The sequence below is a fragment of the Barbus barbus genome (assembly GCF_936440315.1).
Source record: "Barbus barbus genome assembly, chromosome: 5".
Taxonomy (NCBI): domain Eukaryota; kingdom Metazoa; phylum Chordata; class Actinopteri; order Cypriniformes; family Cyprinidae; genus Barbus; species Barbus barbus.
The window spans coordinates 14,418,573-14,435,726 of NC_136733.1; the positions used below are offsets into that span (position 1 = coordinate 14,418,573).

The 17,154-nt window shown below is 37.5% G+C and overlaps 3 protein-coding genes and 1 pseudogene across 5 annotated transcripts; 1 reads left to right on the forward strand and 3 right to left on the reverse strand.

Moving 5' to 3' along the window:
* Nucleotides 1–1,241: 1,241 nt before the first annotated feature.
* On the reverse strand, nucleotides 1,242–3,237 carry LOC306869263 (heat shock protein beta-2-like; annotated as a pseudogene). The gene is made up of 2 exons: nucleotides 3,144–3,237; nucleotides 1,242–1,650 (listed from the first exon to the last, which is right to left on the reverse strand). The product of its transcript is annotated as a heat shock protein beta-2-like (transcript).
* LOC306869261 (alpha-crystallin B chain-like) lies at nucleotides 1,657–8,746 on the forward strand. The gene is made up of 4 exons (XM_079415948.1): nucleotides 1,657–3,919; nucleotides 4,211–5,114; nucleotides 5,939–6,061; nucleotides 6,470–8,746. The coding sequence occupies exons 2-4, from the start codon at nucleotides 4,929–4,931 to the stop codon at nucleotides 6,671–6,673; spliced, it is 513 nt and encodes a 170-aa protein (XP_079272074.1). The 5' UTR covers nucleotides 1,657–3,919; nucleotides 4,211–4,928; the 3' UTR covers nucleotides 6,674–8,746.
* cfap68 (cilia and flagella associated protein 68) lies at nucleotides 7,056–10,736 on the reverse strand. Of its 2 annotated transcripts, none has more exons than XM_079415950.1 (4): nucleotides 10,701–10,736; nucleotides 10,085–10,334; nucleotides 9,162–9,231; nucleotides 7,056–9,035 (listed from the first exon to the last, which is right to left on the reverse strand). In XM_079415950.1, the coding sequence occupies exons 2-4, from the start codon at nucleotides 10,325–10,327 to the stop codon at nucleotides 8,860–8,862; spliced, it is 489 nt and encodes a 162-aa protein (XP_079272076.1). In that variant the 5' UTR covers nucleotides 10,328–10,334; nucleotides 10,701–10,736; the 3' UTR covers nucleotides 7,056–8,859. The 2 variants fall into 2 exon arrangements, with proteins under 2 accessions (XP_079272076.1, XP_079272077.1); XM_079415951.1 differs by having other exon boundaries at nucleotides 10,658–10,707.
* A 158-nt stretch (nucleotides 10,737–10,894) lies between these two features.
* mia (MIA SH3 domain containing) lies at nucleotides 10,895–12,767 on the reverse strand. Its single transcript, XM_079415952.1, has 4 exons — nucleotides 12,306–12,767; nucleotides 11,669–11,802; nucleotides 11,394–11,504; nucleotides 10,895–11,287 (listed from the first exon to the last, which is right to left on the reverse strand). Exons 1-4 carry the CDS (start codon nucleotides 12,433–12,435, stop codon nucleotides 11,264–11,266), a joined length of 399 nt encoding a protein of 132 aa, XP_079272078.1. The 5' UTR covers nucleotides 12,436–12,767; the 3' UTR covers nucleotides 10,895–11,263.
* Between the last annotated feature and the right edge of the window lie 4,387 nt (nucleotides 12,768–17,154).

A 17,154-nucleotide genomic window follows, 5' to 3' on the forward strand; every position in this document is an offset into this window, starting at 1 on the left:
CCCTGGACCACAAAACCAGTCTTAAGTCGCTGGGCTATATTTGTAGCAATAGCCAAAAATACATTGTATGGGTCAAAATGATCAATTTTTCTTTTATGCCAAAAATCATTAGGATATTAAGTAAAGCTCATGTTCCATGAAGATATTTTGTTAATTTTCTACGGTAAATATATCAAAACTTCATTTTTGATTAGTAATATGCATTGCTAAGAATTTCATTTGGACAATTTTAAAGGGGATTTTTCTCAATATTTAGATTTTCAAATAGTTGTATCTCAGCCAAATATTGTCCTATCCTAACAAACCATACATTAATGGAAAACTTATTTATTCAGTGTTTATTAATATATAAATCTTGAAAAATGGACACTTACGACTGGTTTTGTGGTCCAGGGTCACAATTTGTCTAACAAAAATTCACACATGGCCACACATCCAGCAAGATAATCCCGAGGGAACTTAAAATTCCATAAAATCATCATAAAATTCCAGTTTGTACAGTTTTACTCCCTGATGTAACATGTAAACAACAACCGTAAATGAAGTAACTAATGTACACTGCCATTCAAAAGTTTGGAAAAATGTTTTTTGTTGTTAATGTTTTTAAAGGAATAGTTTATTGAAGACAGAAAGTCACCTCTAAAAGGAGTCTTTTATTTTTATCAAGTCTGCATTTATTTGATCAAAAATACAGTAAAACAGTACAACTGTGAAATATTATTACAATTTTAAATCATTTTCTATTGTAATATTAAACTGTGGCAAAATTGCTGCAAAAATGCAAAGCTGTTTTTAACATTGATAATAATATGAAATGTTTCTTGAGCAGCAAATCAGCATATTAAAATAATTTCTGAGGGATCATGTGAAAATATCAGCTTTACATCACAGGAATAAATTACATTCTAAATTACACAATGATATGAATGATAATACTGTTTTATTGTATTTTTATCAAATAAATACAGTCTTGGTGAGCATAATAAATCGTTATTATTCCAAACGTTCGACCTGTAGTGTTTATACAGACCCAGAAGAAATCTGTAGACGTTTTCTGCACTAATTTTAGTTTGGAATCTGCAGAATTCTGTGGAATGCATTTTAACAGAAGTGAGAGAACTTCGAATTATTCAAAATATCCAAAATATTTAATAAATGAGCACGCAAGTATTGGGCAATCCAACTCCATAGACTTTCCTATGGAGATTCCATGTGGGCCTGCTTATATCAAGTCCATTTTATTAACTTTTGCTTTCCTTCTTGTCCACTTTAATCTTGAGCTGGTTGATTTTAGGCTCCAGGTCCTCGGTTTTTCGTGGTGCCTGGATACACAGTATCCCGTCATGTGAGAGAGACACCTGCACCAGCAGCGGACATCCATCGGTAAGATGTATGTGCGGGTAAACTCACGACTCACAAAGCCATGCTGGTCCATTCTCTGAGCGTGCCGCCCAGTCACCTCCAACAGGTTGTCCACTGTTCGCACACTGATCTCATCCGGTGTGAACTGACACACGTCCAGCAAAACTCGATACAAATCATTTTCACTTTCTACCTGAGAGAAGCCCCGCTCGAGCTGCTTGTTGATGTGGGGACGAATGTAGTAACCGTGGTACAGGACAGGGGCCAAAAGGTCCTTGGGAGAAAAGGCGAGCAAATACATCATAATCCCAATCAATCATACTCTCACAACTTGTCCAGTGGCACATAATTTGTCTCTCCATAATGACACTGGAAACAACATAATATAAATATTTTATGATTATGCTGCATTCTATATCAGATTCTTGGTATATCAGAATGTCCTCCTTCCTGCTTGAAAAAGTGTAAGTGAATACCAACTGAAGTCAGACTATGAACTTGGAAACAAGCAGGCGTAGGATGTTGTCGAAATTCTTTTAAAAAGTTTAAAGCAAGTCCTAAGTTCTAAAAAACGTTGTTTCTTTTGGTTTCATCCATCTTTTATTCTAAAATATGTGTTCCTTACACCTTGAATAATCCTTGTCTTATTAAGTTGCACCAAGTGACATTTTACAGCCTGAACTAACCTTGCCTTATCATAAAAATGTCAGTGTCATATTTTAAGAGACTTGACCTCATGATATCATTTGATGTTTTGTTTATTTTTTTTGTGCACTACATGACTTGGTGGACATCTTTTTCTTTTCAATTATTAATAAGCAATGACAGATTTCTTAAAAGATTTTTCTAGGAAATAATAAATAAAATATTCTTCATTATTTAATTTTCTTTTCAAGACTTTTTTTTTCAATGTGATATCAGTTGTAAAATATAAAAATTCTAAAAAAAAAAGAAAAAAAAAAGGTAGTTACCCTACATGTTTATGCCAAAGCACTTAATTTGTTTTTTTAAATAATTATTTTAATAAGCCTTTTTTCATTGTGATATCAGTTGTATAACTGACAACTTTTTATGCCTCCATACAGGTGTATTGAAATATCTGTATTGCATTTTTAATATATTTATGAACCAAATCGAAGAAAAAATCCAGACAAAGAAACTAAAATCATGTCACTGACCATGAAGCAATTTGCTACTATTTATGGAAATCTACTTTAAATGAAAGCTTGCCTCTCTAGATTCTAATTGGAAATGTCTTCTAGAAGACACAGGAAATCTGCATGTCAGGTCTATTTACAATTTGTGATGCCAGCTACAGATCAAAACTCCGGTTCCTCTTACAGTTCCTATTTTAATCCTATCCCACGTGGCATTTTTACGCTGCTCAACAGTGAGTGGTGTTTTCACAGTTGGCCTCCAAACCTGCTGCTAACTTGTTTGAAAAGATCAGCTCATACTCAGTCATAAAGAGAACAAGTGTTTTTTGGTCATGTGTGGAATTCTAAATATAAGTTGTTACTGAGGCACATTTCAATACTGTCATAGTACAAGTGCCAATATGGATGTTCACAATTATATATAGACTGACCCTCATTTATGACAATCAAAATGATTTGTTTGTGCTAAAATCAAATATATGAGAACTGCTTTAAAGCAGTTTTAAAGTCGAGACATAGCATGATAGCCAGCAATATAAAAACACAAGAAACGTGCACATACAGGATGTTTTGCCTTAAAATGTTGTCTATTTCTATTGTATTTAAGACTCTAATTTTACGTACCTTCTGCAAAGTTCTGATCATAGATTTGAGGGCGTGAACACATCTCGTAATCCATACTCATTGGGTAGGCATGAGGAATGGTGAGGTCAGCCATTTTGACCTCTGTAGCAGGTTGACAAGATAACTGAGGAATTTACTGGATTGACAGACTTCAGTTACACTAATTTTCGGAGTGAGAGAGAAGCAGGAAGGCTAGAAAGGGACTCAAAAAGCAAAACAGTCTAACAGTTCTAGGTCTCGAAGTTGTAAAAAAGTAAAGGAAAAGGCCTTAAAATTAAACATTAAAATAAAATGAAAGAACATGAACGAGTTTCATAACAGCACTACACCATATTAATCAGTCAAAATGTTCTTTGATCAAAAATAAATAAATAACAATAAAAAGTGAAAATAGCCTTTTCTCAGAAAATGCATAATGCAAATTTTAACTATAGTCGAATTGAATGGAAATTGATTAATATTATATTCTAACTGAAAAGAAACATTTGCTTTTGCATTGCACATGACTATAAGTTAAAGAGTTGTTGCACTATACCATTCAAAGGTTTGGTGTCAACATATTTATTTGACATTTATAATATTACAAAAGATGTCTGTTTCAAATAAGTGCTGTTTTAAAAAAAAATTCTATTCTATTTATCAAAGAATCTTAAAATGAAAATGTATTAAAAGAGAAAACGTAATAATATTTCACAGTATTTTTGTTTTATTATTTTCTATGTTGCAGTTACCCTACATGACTGTGCAGACATTTTTCCCCCAAATATTAATAAGCAGTAATTTCTAAGAAATAATAAATAAAAGTATATTACTCTCTTTATCAAAGAATCCTGAAAATAAATTATCACAGTTTAAAAAAGAAAAAGAAAAAAAAAAAAGGCTTTGCCATCACAGGAAAACAAATACATCTGAAAAAGTATTAAAAGAGAAAACAGTTTTAAACTGTAAAAATATGAATCATAATAATATTACTGTTTTTACAGTATTTTTGTTCAAATAAATGCAGCCTTGGTAAGCATGAGAGATCATAACCCCAATTTTTTTCAAATAATCAAAAAATTGTCCAGTATTGTAATTTTTTCTTGTTAAACTAATAGAGTCTAGGGAACTAAAAGGGCACCAAATCCACAAAATGAGCAGGTAAACCAATGTTTTAGTTAAGAAAATATTCACTGAGAGCACAGCGACCGAGACTGCTTACCCCTCCAAAATGATGATGTCCAATCAGTGTGCCAGCTCAAGTAAGCCCCGTACACACTGCCCAGCCGAGGGGCAGTTCATGGGGATTGACTTTGTATGGTGTTTAGCCTGGCACAGTTATCTCAACCACATTCACTGTCAGATTCTGTAAAGACTAAACCTCCAAAGGGGCTCAGAACCTAAATATGCATGGGCACATCACCTCGTGGGCATCCTAATCTGTGCTGGCATCAAATGAGCCAGCTGGATGCACCGGAATGCTGAGCAACTACTGACTTCCCTCAATATTGGCAGGTTCACACAAGATCAGCACTATTGGGGGCTTGCACTGTAATCCAGTTGGTATCTGAGTGAATTGAAATCTGATCAGCTCTTTGGATAAATACAGAGAGTGATGGTTGGAAGAGGGAACTGGGTATCAAGCAGAGAACAGTGGGAGGGCCAAAGTGAAAGAGGCAAAGGCAGGCAAACAGTTTACATCATTATTCCAGAAAGATCTGCCAGGGGCTGTCGGTGTTGCTCTATTTAAGTGCGCAGGCAGAAGAGACAGCAGTTTTCTGAGTGCTGCTAAGGCCCAGACACAAAATGGACATCGCCATTCAGCATCCCTGGTTCCGTCGCTCCTTCTGGCCATCCTTCTTTCCCAGCCGGATCGTTGACCAGCATTTTGGGGATCCCATCTCTGAGGCAGACATGATTCCCTCGCTGTACTACCCACCACGACCTTCCTTTTTCCGCTGGCCAAGCTGGGTGGACAGCGGTCTTTCTGAGGTGAGTTTTCAATGACTTTTGTAAACGTTGCAGTTAATCTACATTCAGTATGTAACATTAGCATTATTGTAGTTCCATGTCTAATGTCTAAGTCACTACCTCAAAATAAACTGGGGGTAACTAAAACTAATATTTTATAGTTATTTTAAGTTTTCCATGTAACATTAAGTTTTAATTCATTATTATCTGTGTCCATGCCTATATTAGAGATTATTAGAGAGGTTATTAGCTATAACCGTTTGTTTTTATTCTAATGGCAGCTGCGCTAGTGTCAGCTGTTTTCTAAACTATGATCCCAGTGGATAGATATTTTGAGCATTTATTCCATGATTGATTTCTGCCTAGGATCTTTAAAAAGCCATAGTGAAGTATAACAGTTCTGTTTTGATGGAAACAAAACAAAAACATCATTGAATTTATTATATGTTTGAATTAAAAAAAAAAAAAAATCTTTAGAAAATGTTTGGATCATATTTCACAATATTTGTAAAATGATTAGGATGTGAAATTAGGATGTGAAAAAATTTAAGTGTAATTCTAAAATATGCATTATTATTTTAACACTTAAAATTATAACTATATAATATAGTAATGAAAACCGTCCTGTCTGCAGGATGATACCGTTTTTTTTTTTTTGACATTACAAGAATTTAGGGGGCAATTTTTTTAATCGTCATGAAAGGAATGTCACAATAGAAAAAATCAAAACGTCTAAAATTAATACATTTTTCTTTTTTGAAATTTTGAATTTGAAGTGCTAATTGTGAACATTAGATTAAACTAGAAAAATTACTAAATATATGTAATTAATTCTGTTTTCTTAGATGAAAATGGAAAAGGACTGCTTCTCTCTAAATCTGGATGTCAAACACTTTAAACCAGAGGAGCTGTCGGTGAAAATCAATGGAGATTTCATTGAAATTCATGCCAAACATGAGGATCGTCAGGTAGCAACTCACTGAACACTGCCCTGTTGAAAAAAACAGCATATGCTGGTTAGGTATGTTTTGAAGCATGGGAGCTGGTTTAGGCTGGTTTTAATTCGTCATGATCTGGTTTAAGCTGGTCCTGAGCTTGTTATAACCCGTTTATGAGCTGGTCCTGAGTATAGGAGCTAGTTGCGTAGGACTAGCTTAGCTCCACTGCTTCAAAACATCCCTAACCAGCATATGCTGGGTTTTTCAACAGGGTGTAAACCAACACCTACCCAGACCTTTGAATGTGACTGGTTCAATATCCACATGTCATCACCAAGATCACTGGCCTTGTGCCGCAAGTAAACATTGAGTTAAGCAGAGTGAAAGATAGACCATTCATTATCACCTACTCATAACGATGTTGTGCTTTCCTCGCAGGATGATCACGGTTTTGTCTCACGAGAGTTTATAAGAAAATACCGTGTCCCTGCTGGTGTGGATCCAGCCTCTGTCACTTCCTCCCTGTCTTCTGATGGCGTTCTGTTAGTGACGGCCCCGCGCAAGCACACAGATGGCCCAGAGCGCTCCATTCCCATCAGCCTTGGTGACAAACCCGCCGTGGCTGGGTCTCAGAAGAAGTAAAGCTGCTAGACTTCCATGTTTCAATTATGTCCCTTGTTTTCCCCTGTCCCACTGTGCTCCTGCTACATTACAAGGGAATAACTTATTAGCCCAGTGTTTCCTGACAGGCCCAAACTTGTTTTGTCTTTGCTACAGCAGCTAGAAAAGAAACTGTTATTAGGTTGAAAACTCCATCAGTGTTAAACTAACTGTAAACACAATCTGATTTAAAAAAATGATGAATGTTACCTAAAAGATTTTCATAGAAATACACTTTTACAATAAAGTATTGTCTTCTGTTGATGCCACCAAACAAAGGGGCTCTTGTATATCGTGCAGCCTTGACAGCAACACAAAGTATTTGAGTGTAGGAGTATTTTTCCATGGCATTTTTTTTATAACAAAGAAAATGGGCCATTGTATTAAGATGGATCAAATGGCAAAAAATGCCATAGTCTCTCATTATTAATGGTGAGGTTCTGAAAAACGGGAACACTTTACAATAAGGTCCTATTAGTTAGCGTTACTTAATGCATGAACTTACATTAACAATGAGCAATATATTTCTTACAGTATTTATTAACCTTTGTTAACGTTAATTAATACAAAATATAACTTCATTGTTATTTCATGCTAGCTCTGGTCCATTAAATATTATTAACAGATCCAACTTTTGATGTTGGAATTAACATTAACTAAGATTAATAACTGGTTTATAAGTTTTTTCATTGTTAGTTTGTGTTATAGTTAATGTTAACAAATGGAACCTTGTTGTAAAGTGTTTCTTCTGATATTGTGTATTCTGAGTATGTTAAAGTTATTTGTTTGAGATGTTACAATGGCTATAGCTTTTGGTTTGAAAAAGTACGTTTATTTTGAATTTAATGATGGATTTGGGACCAGAGGACACAGAGAGGGAATGTGGATACGTTCTAAAAAAGTGACAGTATTTAAGTGTTTTGACAAGATTTGTGGATGTTGATCCAGTTGTTGATTGGTTAATGACACATTTATGCACTGCATTGCTTCACACTATAGTTTCGCCACTGTATTTACATGACAATAGCAGCAGCAGGGCTTTAAAACCCAAGGTTAAAGGTGGTTATTAACTTTTTAAACCGAAATTAAATGGTTAATTGTTAATTCATGGTTAAGCAGCATGAATAGCAGGTGCTACTCACACAGTGGTATGGTTCCAAGAACTGGTGTTACTGCAACAATTATTGAAAATGAAAGCATATTAAAGCAAGATTATTCATTCAAGCATGGTGGATAGGTCAAATATCTCCCTTCAGACTTATTCAATTATATTTGAATGTTACTTTTGAGAGTGAGATGTGAGTTGAGATGTGAATAAGTGGCAAGAAATGATATTGTTTACAATCACTGAGACTATTCGGTATTTTAGCAATGGCTCACTTATTCAACAATAGTAAAGCTGCTAATATCAAACTCAATGAGTCATTTTTTGATATAGAAAAGCAACATTAGCAGGTTCTGACAGATATGTAGGAAAAATATTCTTATTTCCTAATATTTATATCACTACAGCAAAGGCCTAAACTGCATTATCCCCACTATAGAGGTGTAAGTGAGAAGGAGAATGGCTTTGCACTGTCCACTGCTAACATTCTTCATTAATCACCGCTGAAGCACTGAATTAACTTATTAACTTCATGAAATAATTATCAATAAATACTTCAGCCATTAGAAACCAGGGTGACATTATTATTTAACTAAATTTTTTTTTTTTTACTACATAGCGTAACTCAAAATGTTCAATATTAGGGAATTCAATGATCTGGCAGATATTAGTCTATGAGTAGCCCTACAAAATATATGTTGAAATGGTGAATTGCTCTGCATTTTAAACTCAAGTATAGTCTAGCGCTGCTTGTAGAAATATTTGACTTTTCCAACACTATCTCATGACCGGTTCGTATGTATTTTACAAGGTGGCTAATGCAGTGAAGTACAATATAACTGAAATTGAGAACCAAAATAATCTAACCTCATTATATATGAAAAATCAATCAACATGGGTACATTTTCTTTTCACTGTATGCATGATTAAAAAATAGACACATGCTTGAGTAAAATATAAGACTAATTTTAGTCAATATTTGACAATGGTTCACTCACAGAAGTCAGTTGGAGACTACTGAAGCTGATATAATTTTGGGAGCCAAATTTCTCTGCCAAAGGCTTCAGTTTGTCTCTGCTACATTCCTGCACGGAGGCTCTGGAGTCTCCCCCACTATTTGTTCTCTATGTTGAGGGCCTTTAAAGTCCAGTCTGTAGCAGGAGTTTGGCATACACTTAGTTTGTGGAGGGTCCAGCTCTGGTTGGTGGCCAGGGAAGCATCTTGACTCTCTCTTCGGGGCTGATAAAGTGGAAATATAGTGTAAGCATAATTATTTTGTGGAATTCAAAACAATATAATTAATTAATTAATTAATAAAATGTTAATAAAACCTTTTTAAAATAAATTATTTAAAGAAATACATACTTGTGTAAATCGGCCGAATGTCATCTTTTTTGTAGCTGGAATAATTAGTGGTTTCAAAGTAGTGAGAGAACTGTGAGGAGTAGCAAATTCAAGGTTATCTGACTGTTATTCGAGTGCCACTGGGACATTTTAGCGACACTTAAAAATGCACGAATGTCACTGCATTAGAAAAATAAATATCAAGTCAAATGTGTGACCCTGGACCACAAAACCAGTCATAAGGGTCAAGTTTTTGAAATTGAGATTTATGCATCATCTGAAAGCTGAATAAATTACAATATTGACAATGACATTTCATTGACTATTTGAAAATCTGGGGGTGCAAAAAAATCTAAATACTTAGAAAATTGCCTTTAAAGTTGTCCAAATTAAGTTCTCAGCAATGCACATTACTCATCAAAAATTAAGTTTTGATATACATTTACAATAGGAACTTTACAAAATATCTTCATGGAACATGATCTTTACTTAATCCTAATGATTTCTGTCATAAAAGAAAAATCAATTATTTTGACCCATACCCATGCAATTGCTGGCTATTGCTACAAATATTCCCGTGCTACTTATGACTGGTTTTGTGGTCCTGCAGGGTAACATTTATTTTAAAGAAAGATAGCACTAGCACACTTTTCAAGCAAAACATTAACAAAACAGGCAAAGTTTTAAAACAACAATAGAAAATTATTTTGGCTTATTGTGATGTTAGTAGAACATGTTCTTGTAATGAACTACACCGTTACTGTACACGGTTACTGGACCCTTAATTGACTAAAAATCATTGCATACTGCTCAAAAAACTGAAGCTGTGAAAAGATTGCAGATGATTCTTGGTTTGGTATTTTATCATCTAATGCAATGAAATTCAAACATTTTAAATGTGGCTATGATGGTCTCAGAGCAGTAATTTATTGAACAATACCAACCTGATGCGGAAGGGGGCGTCGTAACGCCGCAGTACGGCGAGTGTCAAACCTCTCTTCTGACCAGTTACCAATGAGGGTGGCATTTGAATAAGAGTCTTCATTCGTTGAACATCGCCAGCCATACTGACGAAATTTCGCCTCGTCGGTAAAATCATCCCAGACCTCTGCTTGCCCAGACGCCCGAAGCATGTGATGAAAAGGGCCGTTTGTCACCCAAGAAAACTCGTTGCTTTTATTGGACATAGTGCCACTAAATTTTGTCATAAAAGAATAGACATTTTTTAACAAACTGCAACAGCAACAATATACAAAATGCATGATACATGTTTCAATATTTTGTTAAAATTTAACCAATGCTATTTTTTCTATGTTTAACCATAATAACATAGCCAATGCTAATGTTTTGTTATTATGGTTGGTAATGCAGTCCGTCGTGCGGTCGCATTCGCAATTTTACAACCGTAAAGACTTATTTTTGATATACGTTTTTTAATAATAAATAATACATTCTCAAATACATGCTATAAGCTACATAGTCGCCCATATCAGTGCAGCCCTTTACATTTTATTTACCAAGTTTGAAGTTAAATTATTTTAATTGTAAACACGCTCTCACCTTGAATGCCAGTAATTCTCGATCCTCGCGCTGATATTGGTCTCCATGGAAATGGGCATGACGCAACTAGGCTAGAAACCGAATACTCGAAGTCCCCCTGGTATTTTGTAATATCCTTATTTGTTAAAATTGAATATGAGCTATGCTTTTATTAATTATTTACTTTTTCTTTTGTCTTGTTCGTTTATTTTTTTGTGTTCTTATCTGTGTTACCTTTTTCTGCAAAAAAAAAAAAAAAAAAAAATACTCTTGAAGTCGCATGAAGATAATAAAGGCAGATGCAATCAGTCGTAATTGATTTTCTCTTTAGTTTTCATTCAAAACTTTTCTTACCTACCAAAAACATCACGTGATAAACAAACAGTGATCACATGCAAGAGTAGCAGCTCAGCTTTATTCAAACTTTTGCATCAACAAGCATTTACAGTCTACATGTTTTCCTCTTCTGAATAGTAAGTGATCTTTAAGTTGAGATGCCTACTAGAAATAATAAATGTAGTGACACACTATAAAGTGCAGAGTGGAATTAAAAATCATGTTTATGTTCCAGCCGAGACACAGTCCTAATAGCAGTAAAAGTCCCATTTCTGAAAAAAAAAAGAATATAATTAATCTTAAATGTCCATTTTTTTATTACATGCATTTGTCAGTGCATCAGTTTGTTTATCATAAACAAAAGATTGAGATACACACATCGGTCTTGACCTCAACCTCAGCAGGCATTAAGGCATGCGTCTCTTCAACAACACTGCTGGGGAAATATCCCAGACGAGCCTCCTGGTCTCCATAATATGACCCTTGAACCTTCACAAACAGTTATCTTCAGTTATACTTTGTGACTTCATTGTCAGAGGGGAAAGCATTTGTTTTTGCACACTTTGTCAATACAATAAAATCATGGAACTTTTAAATATTAAAATATTGCATGTTTGCAATTGAGTTCAGACAGTAATACAGTAGATACTTACACTGCCAGCCCAAAAGAGGTTCCCACGGTCTTTCAGCATGGCATACACATAGACAGACTGGCCTTGGTGGATGTGAATGAAGCGACAGTCTTGTGGGTAATAATCCTGCAGAGCTCTAGCGATGAGAATGGGATCTGTGAATACACAACCACACGGTTTAGATGGGTATTATAACAATTTTATCACCACCATTTAATGTGTTTTTAGCATTGTAGAAAAAAGAAAAAATCATGTCCATGTTGTTTGTCAACTAGTATGGCAAGTACTTTTGTTTTTTTTTACCAAACTCTTTTATAATATAAAAATAGACTGTAACGTAGTCAACAAATTCATGTTATTATTTTTAACAGTATTTATTAATTTAACCATTCAGTGTTAGTTTATGTTAGCCCAGGTCCAATAAATAATAATTACAACTTTTGATTTAACAATGCATTAGTAAATATTGAAATTAATATTTGTTAATTGATGTTATCTAATGTACTGTAATAATGTTAACAAATGGAATATTATAAGGTGTTAAAGTGATGTATGCTGAAATGCAACATTTAAAAGAAAGCACTAAAAGAAAAAACTATCCTGAAATTTCCCTACAATAAATATATTAAAGTTAAATCAGCTGCTTTGCATTACTCACGGCTACACTCTGAATCGGCGCATAGCTTCTTGTCCGAGAGTTTTGGCATCTGCCTGCCAGCCTGAGTGTTCAGTGGCAGGAGGCCACACAGCACCAGGAGAAGGGTCCAGTTAGCTCTGTGTTTCTCCATCTCTGTGTGTCTGATTCTTTAAACAGGACTAAAGCTCAAGTGGGAGGGGCATTTTGAGGCCAAGTTCCTCCCATTTTCAGAAAGTAGACGTATAATCCATATAATTACAGGAAAAATTGCAGTAACATTCACTGAAATGAAGTGTATTTACTTATTGTGGCATTGTGAGAGGTAGGGTATCATCAAAGTGTGGGTTGCTTCACAGATTGAGTCCAGGCTGAGATCAAGTTACAAGTTTCTTCTTTTAATCATCAACTCCAAAAGTTACAACAGAGGACAACCTTCTCCAGCTTCTCTACACATTCACACACAAGAAGAATCAAAGTCCCTCTGTCCTCAGCTCATCATCAGCTTTTTTCCTTCACTCCCAACAGCTGTGCTTCCCCCGCTGAGGAACATGGTAACTGTAGTTCGGGACCAGTTCGTCACGCACACACACACACACACACACACACACACACACACACACACACATCAGTTCCAGCATTGCTAAATTTATTTTATCAAAATAAAATACAAACATCAGCACACCCGCCTCTGTGTCACCGTTGGAACGCGACAGAAGTACAAAACCTATAATTAAATAATAAATAATAGTTTAGCATTCAGAATCAGAATCAGAATGAGCTTTATTGGCCAAGTATGTTTACACATACAAGGAATTTGTTGTAGTGACAGAAGCTCCACAGTGCAACAGAAAGACAGCAACAGGACAGGACACAGATAATAAAAGAATAACAACAAATAACCAAAAGGCAATGTACAAAGCAGCAAAATCACAATATATAATATAGACAACTATGTATGTACAGGTCAAGTATGTGCAAATTAGAAATGAGAAATAAAAATAAAATAAGTGAGTGTGGTAAATGGATAATGTATTATAGTTGTGTGTTCCACGTTTATTGCTGAGTTTTCATGAGATGGATTGCCTGAGGGAAGAAACTGTTCCTGTGTCTGGTCGTTCTTGTTCTCAGAGCTTTATAACGTCAACCAGACGGTAACAGTTCAAAGAGGGAGTGTGCTGGATGTGAGGGGTCCAGAGTGATTTTACCAGCCCTTTTGCTCACTCTGGATAAGTGCAGCTCTTGGAGAGTGGGGAGGGTTGTACCAATGATTCGCTCAGCAGTCCGGACTACTCTCCGTAGTCTTCTGAGGTCAGATTTGGTAGCTGAGCTGAACCAGATAGTTATTGAAGTGCAGAGGATGGATTCAATGATGGCGGAGTAGAACTGTTTCAGCAGCTCCTGTGGCAGGTTGAACTTCCTCAGCTGGCAAAGAAAGTATAACCTCTGCTGGGCCTTTCTGACAATGGAGTCTATGTGAATATCCCACTTCAGGTCCTGGGAGATGGTGGTGCCCAGGAATCTGAATGACTCCACTGCAGTCACAGTGCTGTTCATGATGGTGAGTGGGGGGAGAGCAGGGGGGTTTCTCCTGAAGTCCACAATCATCTCCACAGTTTTGAGCGTGTTGAGCTCCAGGTTGTTGAGACTGCACCAGACAGCCAGCTCCTTAACCTCCTGTCTGTAAGCAGACTCGTCACCGTCCTGGATGAGGCCGATCAGTGTGGTGTCGTCTGCAAACTTCAGGAGCTTGACAGAGGGGTCTTTAGAAGTGCAGTCAATGGTGTAGAGGGAGAAGAGCAGTGGGGAGAGAACGCAGCCCTGAGGAGCTCCAGTGCTGATGGTACGAGTGCTGGATGTGAATTTACCAAGCTTTACTACTGTCTGCTGTCTGTCTGTCAGGAAGCTGGTGATCCACTGACAGAGAGAGGTGGGGACGGAGAGCTGGGTTAGTTTATTCTGAAGGGTTTCCGTGATGATGGTGTTAAAAGCGTAAGTCCCTGGTCTGTCCAGATGCTGCAGGATGAAGTGCAGTCCCATGTTGAATGCATCATCCACAGACCTGTTTTCTCTGTAGGCAAACTGCAGGGGGTCCAGTAAGGGTCCAGTGATGTCCTTCAGATAAGCCAAAACCAGTCTTTCAAATGATTTCATGGCTACAGACGTTAGGGCCACAGGTCTGTAGTCATTAAGTCCAGTAATTCTGGGTTTCTTTGGGACGGGGATGATGGTGGAGCGTTTGAAGCAAGAGGGGACTTTGCACAGCTCCAGTGATCTATTGAAGATCGGTGTGAAGATGGGGGCCAGCTGGTCAGCACAGATTTTTAGACAGGCTGGTGACAAACCGTCTGGGCCTGGTGCTTTCATTCTGTTGTTCTTCCTGAAGACCTGGCACACTTCTTCGCTGATTTGAATTGTAGGTGTGGGGGAGAGGAGGGTTGCTGGAGGTGTTAATGGTTGTGTGGAGAGGTGTTCAGGACGGGTGTGGTGTGATTTTTCAAAATGACAATAAAACTTGTTCAAGTCGTCTGCCAGGTGTTGATTCTCCAGAGTGCTGGGGGCTGGTGTCTTGTAACTGGTGATATCCTTCATTCCTTTCCACACTGAAGCAGGATCACTAGAAGATAATTTTTTCCTTAGCTTGTCAGAATAATTCCTCTTTGCCACTCTGATCTCCTTTTCCAGTGTGTATTTGGCCTGTTTGTACAAGACTTTATCCCCCTTTCTGTAAGCATCTTCTTTGGCCTGACGGAGCTGTCTGAGTTTTGCAGTGAACCATGGTTTGTCATTGTTGTAGATTAGATGAGTCCTGTTAGGAATGCACATATCCTCACAGAAACTGATATAAAATGTTACAGTCTCTGTGAGCTCGTCCAGATTGATGGCAGCGGCTTCAAAAACAGTCCAATCAGTGAGAGAGAAACAGGCTTGTAGATCCCGCTCTGTTTCATTAGTCCATCTTTTAACAGTTTTTAATACAGGCTTAGCAGATTTAAGTTTCTGCCTGTAGGTCGGAATAAGATGAACCAAACAGTGATCAGAGAGTCCTAAAGCAGCTCGTGGAACCGAGTGATATGCGTCCTTTATTGTTGTGTAACAGTGATCCAGTATATTACTGTCTCTGGTGGGACATGTGATGTGCTGTCTGTATTTTGGCAGTTCGTGGGAGATATTGGCTTGATTAAAGTCCCCGAGAATGATTAAAACAGAGTCCGGGTGTTGTTGCTCACTCTCTGTGATCATATCAGCAAGTTTCTGTAAAGCTATGCTCACGTGCGCTTGCGGTGGAGTGTAGACACTCACGAAAATGAACTAACAGAACTCCTGCGGCGAATAGAACGGCTTGCAGTTAATGAAGAGCGTTTCTAGATCTATACAGCACATCTTCTTCAACACAGTTACATCTGTACACCACCTCTCATTGATGTAAAAGCACGTCCCGCCGCGGCGCGATTTCCCCGTTGATTCCACGTCCCGATCTGCTCTGATCAGCTGGTAATTAGGCAGATGTAGTACACTGTCCGGTATGTCGCCATTTAGCCAGGTTTCCGTGAAACACAGAGCAGCAGAGTTAGAAAAATCCTTATTTGTCCGGGAGACGTTCGAAATCCACGCTGTCTGAGCTTCACAAGCGCGCCGGCTCGCTTCCCCTGTCTGCGCCTCCTGTAGCGTTTGACCAGAGCTACGGCTCCGCCAACTACAATGTCCAGCAAAACGTCCGAAAAATCTAAATCCGGTAAAAGATTTTGTGGTGTGTTCTGCCAAATGTTCAGCAGGTCATTCCTGGTAAAACTGATCGTATTTGAAAAACAAAAAACAGGAAATACAAACAAAAACAGTACAAACACTGGAGAGCAATGCACAATAGCTGCCATCAGCGGCGCCATCTTGTCTTTTGTCAGATACGTTACATTGCAAATATGGAAATATTATGGAATATTTGGATTTGTGCCGAATGAGAGAGGTAGGAGACACGAGCACAAAGCTCAATTTCGCAAACAGTTGAGTGCACAAGCCTTTAAAGTATACTCCTTTGTCAGTCTATGTGAGAGACGCGTTCAGAATCAGCACATGGTCACTGTTTAGGGGGCTTTGTTTTAAAGTGCTCAACTCATGGCATTCGCTGTTCTTCTGCTGGCGGTTATCAAACAGTGTTGCATTACTGTGGGCACCCCCTCTGGATTGAGGGTGAATTGCCTGAATTCGTTGTAAGGCCTCATACACCGAACCGAGATGCTGTCTTTTTTGTATTTCATTCAAAATTCCTTTTTATTTTTGTAGGTTTTTCTTGTGTTACAGCTGTAAGCCAGATTCAGAGCAGAGCTCTATAGCTTCATTCACGATCTGTATAAGAGAAAAATATGAAGTCATGAAAACAGGAAGTATTGCTGCAAGTTTCACAGACTCTCACTTGTGTAGATATTACTAATCCTATCTGAATCCACACACAGTTCATTATTACCACGGTAAGGGACACAGCCAGGCCACAGGTCCAATAGCACCTAGTTACTGAGGCCGAGGCCTCTGCCAGGGGTTGAACAACCAGTCCTTTCACAGCAGCAAAACTAAACACTTACTTTGGTTCAGAGGACTCCTTATGGTCTCTGAGCCACTTCCATATTTGGATCTCCTTGAAATATCACAAACAGTCCAACAAGACAAACTGTACATTGCAAATCCAGAACCTTACTAAGTGAAATCGTGATCTCCAGTTATCTATCAGGAGGAAGCTAGTTGCCTGCGACTAGAAGCTGCTCCCTCCACAGTGGCCTAGGGTGGGTTACTTTAACCACAAAGTGGCAGCACTGAGCAGGTTACCTAACAGCCCCTGAATGGGTTCTTTTATGGTAAGAAATATTATAGTCTGCATTAC

What these genes read in the sequence shown, in the direction of transcription:
- cfap68 (XM_079415950.1), bottom strand. Translation starts at nt 10,327, where the DNA reads ATGTCCAATAAAAGCAACGAGTTTTCTTGGGTGACAAACGGCCCTTTT. An exon ending in GACGCCCCCTTCCGCATCAG is followed by an intron (nt 9,232 to 10,084) that starts GTTGGTATTGTT and finishes TACTCCTCACAG; the next exon opens with TTCTCTCACTACTTTGAAAC. An exon ending in CATTCGGCCGATTTACACAA is followed by an intron (nt 9,036 to 9,161) that starts GTATGTATTTCT and finishes CCACTTTATCAG; the next exon opens with CCCCGAAGAGAGAGTCAAGA.
- LOC306869261 (XM_079415948.1), top strand. Translation starts at nt 4,929, where the DNA reads ATGGACATCGCCATTCAGCATCCCTGGTTCCGTCGCTCCTTCTGGCCA. An exon ending in TGGACAGCGGTCTTTCTGAG is followed by an intron (nt 5,115 to 5,938) that starts GTGAGTTTTCAA and finishes CTGTTTTCTTAG; the next exon opens with ATGAAAATGGAAAAGGACTG. An exon ending in CCAAACATGAGGATCGTCAG is followed by an intron (nt 6,062 to 6,469) that starts GTAGCAACTCAC and finishes CTTTCCTCGCAG; the next exon opens with GATGATCACGGTTTTGTCTC.
- mia (XM_079415952.1), bottom strand. Translation starts at nt 12,435, where the DNA reads ATGGAGAAACACAGAGCTAACTGGACCCTTCTCCTGGTGCTGTGTGGC. An exon ending in ACCTCTTTTGGGCTGGCAGT is followed by an intron (nt 11,505 to 11,668) that starts GTAAGTATCTAC and finishes CTGTTTGTGAAG; the next exon opens with GTTCAAGGGTCATATTATGG. An exon ending in AGGTTGAGGTCAAGACCGAT is followed by an intron (nt 11,288 to 11,393) that starts GTGTGTATCTCA and finishes TTTTTTTTTCAG; the next exon opens with AAATGGGACTTTTACTGCTA.